Raw genomic sequence first — 13602 nt, 5'->3', positions numbered from 1 at the left:
GCCTCACTACCATCAGCCTCTGGAGGCTCCGGAGTCCGCGCATCGCTCCCCGATGGCCCTGGCCCCACCTCTGCCTCTGACGTAGAGCCCTCATCCGGGCCTTCCCCAGCCTCCAGGACTGGCCCACGCTCTTCCTCAGCCTCATTGCTGTCTGACTCCGTTGCCAGCTGGCGGACCACAACAGCATTTAAATCCTCCCCTCCCCACCTCTGCTTGCTCTTCTCCTACAAGCTGGGCTGTCACCTGTGTGTCTCACCTGCTTTATGATGTCACAACAGCCGGTCCCCTCCCTGCCCTGGCCTGGTGTCCCTTGGCAAGCAGAAGAGCATGGGAAGGTAAAGAGGCTAACACACACCTGTCTTTCAGTCTCTCAGAATCATGGCCAACCTTCCGCAGAAAGAGTGCCCCAACGCCGAATACATGGTCCCGGTGACCATGATGACGCCGGACATCGACTGGATGCATTGCCCGGCCGGCCTCTGCAAAGTCAGCCTTTTCGATGACAAAGTCCCGACCGACAAGCAGCGGAAGCTGGTTTGTTTCGTCGACGTCTCCAGCCTGAACGCCAAGGATCAAGGCCGGGATTCCCTGTCCGCTTCCGGGCAGCTGGGCGGCGTCGAGGCTCCGGATGGAATCGATCTGGGGGAGAGGGAGATCGTGGTCATCCGAGACGAGAAGAAGGGTTTGTCCAACACCGAAGGCGCCGTGTGTTTTTTCAAGCAGAGCTCCTGCGAGAAAGGGGACGTTACCAGTTGGCTCAACAGAGACCTTCAGAAGTACGCCGTTGGGTTCCAGCATGCTCTCAACCCTACGAAAGGACCGGGGAAAAACCTGCCTTGCGAGGCGGAACAGAGGTCGGTTCAAAACGGACCGGCTCCTTTCGGCTGTTCCGGCGCCTAAAAAGAGAAGCGCCTCGGGACTCGTGCCGTCCATGAGGAAGTTGCACCTTTGGATCTTCAGAAGACATGCAAAGAGATCAAAGAAGATGGTCAATAAATTTTTTTTGTAAATTGAATGCTGGAGTGAGGCTGTCATTGCTGTCAGTGTTAGGCCAGCCGTGGGGGCACAGTGTTCAGAATAATTCTGCCAACTGCTGCCAGTTCGATCCCGACTGGTTCAAGGTTGACTCTTCCTTCTTTCTTTCCTTCCTTCCTTCCTTCCTTCCTTCCTTCCTTCCTTGTGGTTAGAATGCAGTGCTGTAGTCTAACTCACTGCCAGCAGTTCGATCCTGACCGGCTCAAGGTTAACTCAACCTTCCTCCCTCCTCCCTCCCTCCCTCCCTCCCTCCCTCCCTCCCTCCCTCCCTCCCTCCCTTCTTCCTTCCTTCCTTCCTTCTTCCTTCCTTCCTTCCTTCCTTGTGGTTAGAATGCACTACTGCAGGCTAACTCCCTGCCAGAAGTTCGATCCTGACTGGCTCAAGGTTGATGCAGCCTTGCTTCCTTCCTTCCCTCCCAGTTGTTATTAGAATGCAGTTTTGCAGGCTAATTCTGCTGACTGCCAGCAGTTCGATCCTGACCAGCTCAAGGTTGACTCAGCCTCCCTCCCTTCCTTCCTAGTGGTTAGAATGCAGTATTGCAGGCTAACTCACTGCCAGCAGTTCGATCCTGACTAGCTCAAGGTTGACTCAGCCTCCCTCCCTCCCTCCCTCCCTCCCTCCCTCCCTCCCTTCCTCTTTCCTTCCATCCCAGTCATTAGAATGCAGTATTGCAGGATAATTCTGCCGACAGCCAGCAGTTCAATCCTGCCCCCATCGAGGCTGACTGAGCCTTTCGTCCTTCCGTGGTCGGTAAAATGACCTACGATAGTGACATAGGACTATTTTTCACACGACCATTGCAACGTCCCCCTGGTCACATGATTAAAATGCAGCTGCTTGACTATTGACTCCTATTTATGGGGGGGTGTCACGATTCCCTTTGGCGACCTTCTGCCAAGTAAAGTCTGGAGGGAAGCCAGATTCACTTAAGAAACCTGTTACTAACTGAACAACCACAGCTGTGGCAAGAGAGGTCATAAAGGTAAAGGTTCCCCTCGCACAGATGTGCTAGTCGTTCCCGACTCTAGGGGGCGGTGCTCATCTCCGTTTCAAAGCCGAAGAGCCAGCGCTGTCCGAAGACGTCTCTGTGGTCATGTGGCCGGCAGGACTCAACGCCAAAGGCGCACAGAACACAGTTCCCTTCCCACCAAAGGTGGTCCCTATTTTTCTACTTGCATTTTTTACCTGCTTTCGAACTGCTAGATTGGCCGAAGCTGGGACAAGTCACAGGAGCTCACCCCGTTAATGCGGCAGCACTAGGGATTTGAACCGCCAAGCTGCCGACCTTTCAATCGACAAGCTCGACGTCCTAGCCCCTGAGCGTCTTAGCTGCTGAGCCACCGCGCCCCTTTAAATTAATTTGACTGTCTCACTTAGCAGTAGCAATTTTGGGCTCTATCATACAGGGCTGCCTGTATCCTTTTGTTTAACTCTGGAGCAAATGCTCTATTGCTAACAAAAAAAAACCCCAGAGACCGAAATTTCTTGTGTTTTATTCTGAATTCATGCTGAAATTCAAGCTTTTGACTCTGTGTGTGTGGCTTGGCTTCCATCCTCCCCTCGAGTCGCTGCACTTATTTCTATCTTTGGAAAGACTTGGCAATGGCCTCCTACGCCTTATTTTATTTTCCTTCCCCAAATTAGTAATTATGTGCTATTGGCTTTGTCAGACTTGGCCCTGAAATCTTTCTTTTTTTTTCTTTTTTTTTAATTGTTTCTGCAAAAATAAATTCTTGGTCTGTGTGTCTCTCAGTTCATCCATTGTTCGTCTGCTGACACTTTAAAAAGTGCATATTTGGAGGATTTTTGAAAAATAATTAATGCCTGGCAGCGAACGGTAGCAACCGGAGAAAGATGTGATAACAAAAATAGCTTTATATTTGGTCGATGTTCAACGGCTGCGTACTTGGCATGGACTGAAGCACGGAATGCCCTTGAGTGATTAATTTGGTTTTGGCTTCGTTTATGGCGTTGTTTACGAAAACCACAATCGCCTGGCATCGGAGATGGTGGCCGAACCATAAATTCTGATTTACAAGCCAGAATCCTTTCTGGAGCTGGGGGGTCTCCAACCTTGGCAACTTTAAGACTTGTGGACTGCAAACCTGGCTGAGGAATTCTGGGTGTTGAAGTCCACAAGTCTTAAAAGTGGCCAAGGTTGGAGATCCTTCTTCTGGAGGATACCTTCCCAGCTCCATTGAACTTCAACTCCCAGAATTCTCAGTGAGCGAACTGGAAGGCATCACATGACACCTTCAGAGAGTTATCATTGGCTCCTTCGACAGGTTTGTACAACATCCTTTGTAAGCTATAGCCCTTGGGACCAGCATTTCCGTTGCTAAGCCAGACGGTTGTTAAGAGAATCACACCTAATTTTATAACCTTTTTTGCCATGCCGGTGACATGGATCACTGCCCGATGTTAAGCGAATCGCACATTCTTTAAACAAGTCATGCTCCCCCACCCCCGTTCTTGGACAGGATAGGGTCTCCTACTTGAGGGGTTGGACTAGAAGACCTTCAAGGTTCCTTCCAGCCTTAGGATTGTATATGACTATCAAGAGAGTTAACAAAAGTTAAATGACCAGACATGCATTGTTGCTATCCAGCACAACACTGCCCTCTGCTGGTGATCCCTGGTAGGAAAAAGCATTGGGAATCGAACCTCTATTATTGTTTAATCTAAAATAGAATAGAATAGAATTTTTTATTGGCCAAGTGTGATTGGACACACAAGGAATTTGTCTTTGGTGTATATGCCCTCAGTGTCCATAAGGAGAATAAAATACATTCATCAAGAACAAAAAGATACAACATTTAGTGATAGTCAAGGTTAGGTAAAGGTAAAGGTTCCCCTTGCACATACGTGCTAGTCGTTGCCGACTCTAGGGGGCGCTGCTCATCTTCGTTTCAAAGCCGAAGAGCCAGCGCTGTCCGAAGACGTCTCCATGGTCATGTGGTCGGCATGACTCAACGCCAAAGGCGCACGGAACGCTCTTCCCTTCCCACCAAAGGTGGTCCCTATTTTTTCTACTTGCATTTTTACGTGCTTTCGAAACTGCTAGGTTGGCAGAAGTTGGGACAAGTAATGGGAGCTCACCCTGTTACACGGCAGCACTAGGGATTCGAACCGCCGAGCTGCCGACCTTTCAATCGACAAGCTCGACGTCCTAGCCCCTGAGCCACCGCGACCCTTATTAGTCAAAGTTACTAATAAGGTTACTAATAAGCTATCAAATCGTACTAGGAAATTAATAAAATAATATAATTGAAAGATACAAGCAACATGGTTATAGTCATAAGTGGGAAGAGATAGATACTAGTAAGGAAGAGAAGAATAGTAATACAGCCTTAGTAAATTGTGATTAAAGGTTAGACAAGTATTAAATCTACAGGGGCTGGCAAATCAAATTACATGCCTTTTAGCTCTGGGAACCAGTTCTGGAAACCAGTCCGCGTCGCCAGTTTAGGGTTCATTGTGCCACGCAAACCCAAGAAAATTGGATTAATTGAGGAAGCCATGTTGCTGTTAATCCCACGTAAACATTTACAGCAAATGCAGCTAGGGAATAATTACATGAACTGTATTTAATTAGTTACATTCATTCATTTAATGTTCATTATGCTTAATATTCAATTGAATCGCACTTGGAATTTCCTCTCATCCACCAGCCATTTGGAGAAGACCCTAAAGAATTTACCAAATAATCTGCATCCTTTTTTTTTTTATAATGACCACCCCTTCAAAGGGAATATGTAGTATTTCCCAAGAATTTAGAATAGAATAGAATAGAATAGAATAGAATAGAATAGAATAGAGTAGAGTAGAGTAGAGTAGAGTAGAGTAGAGTAGAGTAGAGTAGAGTAGAGTAGAGTAGAGTAGAATTTTTTATTGGCCAAGTGTGATTGGACACACAAGGAATTTGTCTTGGTGCAGATGCTCTCAGTGTACATAAAAGAAAAGATACGTTCATCAAGGTACAACATTTCAGGATTCCCCAAACTCATATGTTATGAGTTATGTTTTTCCCTCCACCAAGCTTCTTATTCTAGCAACAACTTTGCCCAAATAAATTTGGCTTAAGAATAATATAATATAATATAATATAACAACAGAGTTGGAAGGGACCTTGGAGGCCTTCTAGTCCAACCCCCTGCCCAGGCAGGAAACCCTACACCATCTCAGTCAGATGGTTATCCAACATTTTCTTAAAAATTTCCAGTGTTGGAGCATTCACAACTTCTGCAGGCAAGTCATTCCACTTATTAATTGTTAAAAGATAGACAGAGGAAAAGCGAAGTTCTGAGTTGCACGGCTATTTGGTTACTAAATTTATTTCCTGTATTTATTATAGCGCCCTGAAGAATTTTGGGGTACCTTCGGCAAAATTCCAAAGAATTTTGGGTGTCAGACACCAACAGTGAAAAGAAAAGTCAAGCAAATCAGAACATCAACACCAAAACCTAATAATAATTTTTTAAAAAATCCTGCACGAAGCAGGTTGAAGTCCAAGTGTTATCTTAAAATTAAAAAATAAAATAAAATACAACGGCGTGTCCCAAATTTTGAACACATTCTATAAATCAGCCCATCTGAGGGGGCCCTGGTTCAAAAATTGCTACCCTGTTTTGACAAATCAAAGATTACAGGAATCGAAATGTTTTAGCGGCATATCGCATAAAATAAATAAACAAAAGACACAAGACGCGGATTTTTTTTTTCAACCTTGGCATCTTTAAGATGCGTGGACTTGGTATAAAACGGAAGAGGAAATAATGAAAGATCCCATGATTAACTGGGCAAGAAATTTGAACCATACAGTAGAATTAGAGAAGGGGGAAAAGATGTGGAGAACAAACATGAAATTGACAATATCGACAGCAAACAAGGAAAACCAGATGAAAATGTTTCATAGATGGCATCTTCCACACGCCAGAAGAGCAAAGATGTTCCCCAATAACTCACCAAAGTGTTGGAAATGTAAGAGCAATTACGGAACATACTATCATCTCTGGTGGAGCTGCCCAGTGACAAAAGAATTCTGGGCCAAAATCAAAAAGTGGTTACAGGAAAAAGTGGTTACAGGAATGCACTACCAGACTCTGTGGTCTCTTCCCAAAATCCCCAAAGCTTTAACCAAAAACTATCTACTGTTGACCTCTCCCCATTCCTTAGAGGTCTGTAAGGGGTGTGCTCAAAACCGTAGAAATGGTGGTAGATTTTAGGAGAAGCCCTTCCATACTTCCACCTCTCACAATACTAGACAACACAGTATCAACAGTAGAAACCTTCAAATTTCTAGGTTCTATCATATCCCAAGATCTAAAATGGACAGCTAACATCAAAAACATCATTAAAAAAGGACAACAAAGAATGTTCTTTCTGCGCCAACTCAGAAAGCTCAAACTGCCCAAGGAGCTGCTGATTCAGTTCTACAGAGGAATTATTGAGTCTGTCATTTGCACCTCTATAACTGTCTGGTTCGGTTCTGCAACCCAACAAGAAAAACACAGACTTCAGAGGATAATTAGAACTGCAGAAAAAATAATTGCTACCAACCTGCCTTCCATTGAGGACCTGTATACTGCACGAATCAAGAAGAGGGCCGTGAAAATATTTACAGACCCCTCGCATCCTGGACATAAACTGTTTCAACTCCTACCCTCAAAACGACGCTATAGAGCACTGCACACCAGAACAACTAGACACAAGAACAGTTTTTTCCCAAAGGCCATCACTCTGCTAAACAAATAATTCCCTCAACACTGTCAGACTATTTACGGAATCTGCACTACTATTAATCGTTTCATAGTTCCCATCACCAATCTCTTTCCACTTATGACTGTATGACTATAACTTGTTGCTGGCAATCCTTATGATTTATATTGATATATTGATCATCAATTGTGTTGTAAATGTTGTACCTTGATGAAGGTATATTTTCTTTTATGTACACTGAGAGCATATGCACCAAGACAAATTCCTTGTGTGTCCAATCACACTTGGCCAATAAAAAAATTCTATTCTATTCTATTCTATTCTATTCTATTCTATTCTATTCTATATATGCTTATATATCATATAGTTATTTCATGCTTATGCTTATATATACTGTTGCGACAAATAAATAAAATAAATAAATAAATAAAATAAATAATACAGGAACCAATAAAGGGAGACCCAGAACAATTTTTATTAGGGATCCCAACAGAAAAGTATACAAACGATACACAATACTTAATACTCCATATATTAGCAGCAGCACGTATAGGCTATGCGCAAAACTGGAAGAAGGAAAATCCACCAACAGAGGAAGAATTAATTAAGAAAATACTAGAATGTGCAGAGATGGATAAACTTACAAAAGAAATCAAAGAGGATACAGAATATTATAAGGTCTGGTGCAAATGGTATGAATGGTTAGAAAATAGGAAAGATAAGAAAATTGAACAACAAGGTAAAATGTAGATGAAATAAAGTATGGTAGATAAATAAAAGTAGAATAAGATAGAATTAAAATATGTATAAATAATAGGAAAGGACTGCCCTGAATAGCTGATAAGAAACAGTGATATGTATATAAATGTTGTACGTTTTGTCTTTCGTTTTAATGTATTCAAAATAAAAAAACTTTTTAAAAAAAGACGCATGGACTTCAATTCCCAAGACTCTCTCTCTCTCTCTTTTTTTTGGGGGGGGGGGTTGGTCCATGTTGAAAGTCGTGGTTCAAAGCTGAGTCACTATAGCAACTCGACAACGAGATGAGACACGCTCGGTAACGCTTCCCGTACCCTGAAAAATAAAACAATACTCAATGACTAAGAGCTGAGCTAACATGAAACGTGATCAAACGCTGCTACCTGCCAATTAAGAAGGCATTGAGGGGAAAAATAAATTGCTGCCAGGCCTCGCTCTTAATGCCAAACACAGCGCGTTCTTGCACCGATCGATTTGTTATGTAACGACGAGGCCGTTGTTTGAAAGGAAGGGGTGTGTGAGGAATAAAACTGGTAAGTTTGGAAGAAAACTTTCCGAGTATAAGGTAATGGTAAAGGTTCCCCTCGCACATCTGTGCTAGTCGTTCCTGACTCTAGGGGGCGCTGCTCATCTTCAAAGCTGAAGAGCCAGCGCCGTCTGAAGACGTCTCCGTGGTCATGTGGCCAGCATGACTCAACGCCAAAGGCGCACGGAACGCTGTTTCCTTCACACCAGAGGTGGTCCCTATTTTTCTACTTGCATTTTTTACCTGCTTTCGAACTGCTAGGTTGGCAGAAGCTGTGACAAGTCATGGGAGCTCACCCTGTTACGCGGCACTAGGGGTTCGAACCGCTGAACTGCCGTTAAGAGAAGGGCAACAAAGAGGATTAGGGGACTGGAGGCTGAAACATATGAAGAACGGTTGCAGAAACTGGGTATGCTTAGTTTAATGAAAAGAAGGAGTAGGGGAGACATGATAGCAGTCTTCCAATATCTCAGGGGCTGCCCCAAAGAAGAGGGAGTCAAGCTATTCTCCAAAGCACCCGAAGGCCAGACAAGGAACAATGGATGGAAACTGAACAAGGAGAGATTCAACCTAGAACTAAGGAGACATTTCCCAACAGTGAGAACAATTAACCAGTGGAACAACTTGCCTCCAGAAGTTGTGACTGCTCCAACACTGGAAGTTTTTAAGAAGAGATTGGGTAACCATTTGTCTGAAACGGCCATAGAGTTTCCTGCCTAAACAGAAGGGGTTGGACTAGAAGACCTCTAAGAGCCCTTCCAGCTCTGTTATTCTATTTGTGACCTGCAGTCCTAGATTTTCCTGACTTTTTCTTACCATGCCTGACTTCCTCCAGCTGAGAGGTTGAGATTCTCACCACCCAGAAAGAGTAGAATAGAATAGAATAGAATAGAGTAGAGTAGAGTAGAGTAGAGTAGAGTAGAGTAGAATAGAATAGAATAGAATTTTTATTGGCCAAGTGTAATTGGGCACACAAGGAATTTGTCTTGGTGCATATGCTCTCAGTGTACATAAAAAGAAAAGATACCTTCATCAAGGTACAACATTTACAACACAAATGATGGTCATAGGGTACAATTTAACACTTAATGATACAACACTTAATGATAATCATAGGGTACAAATAAGCAATCAGGAACAATCAATATCGGCTAGATCACAGAAGACGGCTCAGCGGACTGTTTACCCCAAATTTATTCCCTACCCACCCTCCCTTAAAAAGCATTCTCCCTATGGATTTTGGACCTCCACGAGCGATTTTTGGCTCCGCGTCTCCCAAGCCCAGTGAAGCAAAGAGGGCCCCCCCATTAACGCATAAAGGACTTCAAAGCAAGCCCTCCATTTTTCTTCCCTGCCCGTGGCAATCGGATAATTACATGCGGAGGACAATGACAGATTGTTTGGGACCGCAGATTAATGGGGAGATTGTGCAGTAAACAAAACACTGGCGTCCCCCGAGCGAGCGAAGGGAGCTGACTGTGACCCAGCAAGAGGCCCACTGAGAACTGGCAGAGAGTCGCATAGTTTCCAGCCATTGTAGCATGAATTTGTACACCCCTTCTCCTGCAGCTCAGGCCGAAGAATCTAGGGCAAAGTTTTGTGTCGGGCTGGATTAAGATCCGTAATCCCTTTGTGTGCTAGACTCTGGAAAGAGATTTGAAGATAGACTATTCAGTGGATCTAGATAATCAGGCCAGAAGGATTACAGGGAAATCTTCCCGAATGGGAAGACTTTCTGTTGGGGTTGTTACTGTTGTTGTTTTTCTCTCTCTCTCTCTCTCTTCTGGAACGGAAGCACTAGGCATTGTACAATGATCTGGTTCCCATATTGGTACGAGTGCCAGGGGAGGGGTTGGGGGAGGGGGAGAAGAGAGGGCATCGCACGGTGGTGAAATCCAATTTTTTTTTACTACCGGTTCTGTGGGCGTGGTTTGGTGGGCATGGCAGGGGAAGGATACTGCAAAATCTCCATTTCCTCCCCACTCCTGGGAAAAGGATATTGCAAAATCCCCATTGCCTCCCCACTCCAGGGGAAGGATACTGCAAAATCCCCATTCCCATCCCACTCCAGGGGAAGGATACTACAAAATATCCATTCCCTCCCCACTTCTGTGGAAAGGATATTGCAAAATCCCCATTCCCTCCCCACTCCTGGGGGAAGGATACTGCAATATCTCCATTCCCTCCCCACTCCAGGGGAAGGATACTGCAAAATCCCCATTCCCTCCCCACTCCAGGGGAAGGATATTGCAAAATCTCCATTCCCATCTCACTCTGGGGCCAGCCAGAGGTGGTATTTGCTGGTTCTCCGAAGTACTCAAACTTTCTGCTACCAATTCTCCAGAACCTATCAGAACCTGCTGGATTTCACCCCTGGCATGACACCTTTCGTTTTGTACTTTCTTTTTTTATTTATTTATTTATTTTGTCACAACAGTATACACAAACATCAACATAAAACAACAATACATCATATAAATATATATATAAGCAAAACTATGCAACAACTATATTAATTTGATATAATGAAAAGGAACAATAGGACCGGAACGGTAGGCACTTTTGTGCTCTTATGCACGCCCCTTATAGTCCTCTTAGGAATGGGGTGAGGTCAATAGTAGACAGCTTTTGGTTGAAGCTTTTGGGATTTTGAGAAGAGACCACAGAGTCAGGTAGTGCGTTCCAAGCGTTAACAACTCTGTTACAGAAGTCACATTTTCTGCAATCAAGATTGAAGCGGTTAACATTAAGTTTGAATCTATTGTTTGCTCTTGTATTATTGCGATTGAAGCTGAAGTAGTCTTTAACAGGAAGGACATTGCAATAGATGATTCTGTGTGTTAAACACAGGTCTTGTTGGAGTCGGCGGAGTTCTAAGTTTTCTAATCCCAGGATTTCAAGTCTGGTGGTATAAGGTATTTTGTTGTTTTCAGAGGAGTGGAGAACTCTTCTTGTAAAATATTTCTTTTATATTTATATTTATAAATATAAATATATTTATAAATTTATCTTTATATTTGTAAAATATTTCTTGTAAAATATTTCTTCACAACATCACACCCATTTTGGATCCTGGTTGGGCCTGCCTGCAAATTGTTTGCTCAGCTGTAGTTCACTGAATAATTCACAAGAGTTATTATTCCTGGATTACATTCTCCCGTACCCAAAAAAAGCATATTGTGAATTGGTCTCAGCTTAGTGCACCACAAATATTGCCATCAACCATGAAAAAACCCACCTCTGCTTGGAATGTTGTGGATCCTAGCCAATTGCAGCTTATTTCATTTCTGCTGGTATTTACAAAACGTTGTCTTCCTGCAGCCTATGAAACCAAGTTCTTAAAGAATGCTGGCTGAGGAATTCTGGGAGTTGAACTTTACACCTCTTAAAACACGCTGATTGAGGAATTCTGGGAGTTGAAGTCTGCACATTTTAAACCATGCTGGCTGAGGAATTCTGGGAATTGAAGTCTACACATCTTAAAATATGTTGGCTAGGGAATTCTGAGTGTTAGGAAGTCTGCACATCTTAAAACATGCTGATTGAGGAATTCTGGGAGTTGTTGAAGTCTACACCTCTTAAAATAAGCTGGCTGGGAAATTCTGAGTGTTAAGAAGTCTACACATCTTAAAACACATTGATTGAGGAATTCTGGGAGTTGAAGTCTACATATCTTAAGGCATGCTAGCTGAGGAATTCTGGGAGTTGTTGAAGCCTACATCTTAAAAGTTGTCCACCTTGAGAAATGCTGGGTCTTGCTTATCCTTTCATGGCCTTTCCTACCCGAACCCCGCTTTCCTCTCGCCCCAAAGAACAGCCGGGACCGGGCGAGCCGTCCGCACCCCAAACAGCCGAGGCGAACATTCCGATGCCAATCGGGAACGGGCGGTGGAAGGTGGGAGGGGCGGAAGGGGTTAAGCCCGGGGGGGGGGCGCTGGATGGGGGGGTTGGGGGGAGGCTGAGTCTTAACACCTGTGGGCGGGGCCGTGGAGACACCGGTCTCGACCAATCCGAGCCCTCGGCCGAACAGGTGTTTGCTGGCGTCACGGGTTCTGGAAGGGGAGGGGAGGGGGAGGTGTGTGTGTGTGCGGTTGGGTGGGGGGGAGATCCGGCTTCCCCTCCGCCGCCGCCGCCGCCGCCACCGGTGGCTTCGCGAGCTTCCCGCGATGTTTAGCCGGCGCTCGGGCGGCGATGGGGCTCGGCGCGCGGGGCTGCCAAGCGGGGCCGCCGGCAGCATCAGCATCAGCACCAGCAGGAGCAGCACCAGCAGATCCATCATCCCCTGCCCCCGCAGCACCAACGCCCCAGACGGCTCCAAAGCCGGCCGGGCGCCCGGCTTGCCTTGAGAGCGGCGGGCTGCGGAGGCGGTTCCCGCGGGCGGACTAAGCCTTTCCCCCCACCCACCCACCCGGTTCGCCCTTCGCGTCTTTCCCCGGCGGGCCGGGCGAGGAGGAGCGGGTGGAGAGCGGCCAGAGGGCATCCCGTGGCGGGCTCCGGGCTCCTTCCTCGGCCGCCGCTGAGCCTGGAGTGGCCCGGAGCCCGGCCATGTCCGCCGCTTCTTGCTTGGCCGCAGCCCTTTCAGCACCATCCGAGCTGGACAGCGCCCGCCGCATGGAGAACGGCCCGGGAACGGCCGGCTCAGCTCAGCCGCCTACAACGGCTTCGGGTCCCGTCGCCGCCGCCGCCGCCGCCGCCGCCGCTGCTGCTCTCCTCCCTCCGGCTTCGGCTGCTGATGCTGATGCGGCTCCTTCTGCGGCTCCTTCTGCGGCTCTTGCGGCTCCTGCTGATGCGGCTCCGTCGTCTTCATCGGCCGTGGGCGGCGAACTGGATCTGGCCTTGGAGGAGGAGCTGGCCATGCTGGCTTCGGCCGGCGATGGGCCCGGCGGGGAAAACGAGCCGCCAGGCCCCGCCGTTTCCCCAGCCGAGCCGGAGCTGCTGCTGTCGCAGATGAGGCAGAAGGAGAAAGATTTGGTGTTGGCCGCCCGGTTGGGCAAAGCCTTGCTGGAGCGCAACCAGGACATGAGCCGCCAGTACGAGCGGATGTACAAGGAGTTGACCGACAAGCTGGAGGTGAGGAGAGGCCGGACTGGTTTGGGGGGCAGGGCGAGGCTGGAAGGCCCGGGCGGTGTGACTCAGGATTTGGCCCACTTGGGGAGAATGAATCCGCCGGCTTTTCCCCCCTTGGGAGATGTGGGGGGGTCGCCCTCTGACCATGTGCAGAGAAAGCAATTCTCCCGGGGTTGAGTTGCGCTCCTGCCCTGCCTTCTCTACCTGGGCTAGATTCCATCACACACACAAACACACACACCAACACACACCGTTGCCCTTCCTGCCGGGTTGGTGGTGGTTGGGACTACAGCTCCCAGAATTCGTAGCCATGTTTCCCAGCGGAGAGGGGAGGGGGGGTCATGGGACATGATGTCCGGAGCACACCAGGATTGGGGAAAGCTGCAGAGGGTTCGCACCTTGGAAACCTTGATTTTTTGGGGCAGTTGGAGGGAGGAAGAGTCTCTGGGTTGAGAAGGGTGGGCTTCCCCTGGTCTAAGCAGAGCTTTGGAAACAA

General features: G+C 46.7%; 1 protein-coding gene across 1 annotated transcript in view; it reads left to right on the top strand.

The window, feature by feature from the left end:
• Window positions 1-12986: 12986 nt before the first annotated feature.
• The window catches only part of BICDL1 (BICD family like cargo adaptor 1), a 42639-nt gene continuing 42023 nt past the window's right edge, over window positions 12987-13602 (top strand). The window contains exon 1 of the mRNA XM_058158313.1: window positions 12987-13109. Within this exon, the coding sequence (XP_058014296.1) occupies window positions 12987-13109 (123 nt within the window). The remainder of the gene's footprint in view (window positions 13110-13602) is intronic.

The sequence above is a fragment of the Ahaetulla prasina genome, chromosome 15, assembly GCF_028640845.1.
Source record: "Ahaetulla prasina isolate Xishuangbanna chromosome 15, ASM2864084v1, whole genome shotgun sequence".
Taxonomy (NCBI): domain Eukaryota; kingdom Metazoa; phylum Chordata; class Lepidosauria; order Squamata; family Colubridae; genus Ahaetulla; species Ahaetulla prasina.
Note: the sequence above shows the minus strand (reverse complement) of the source record. Positions and strands in the feature narration are given on the sequence as shown.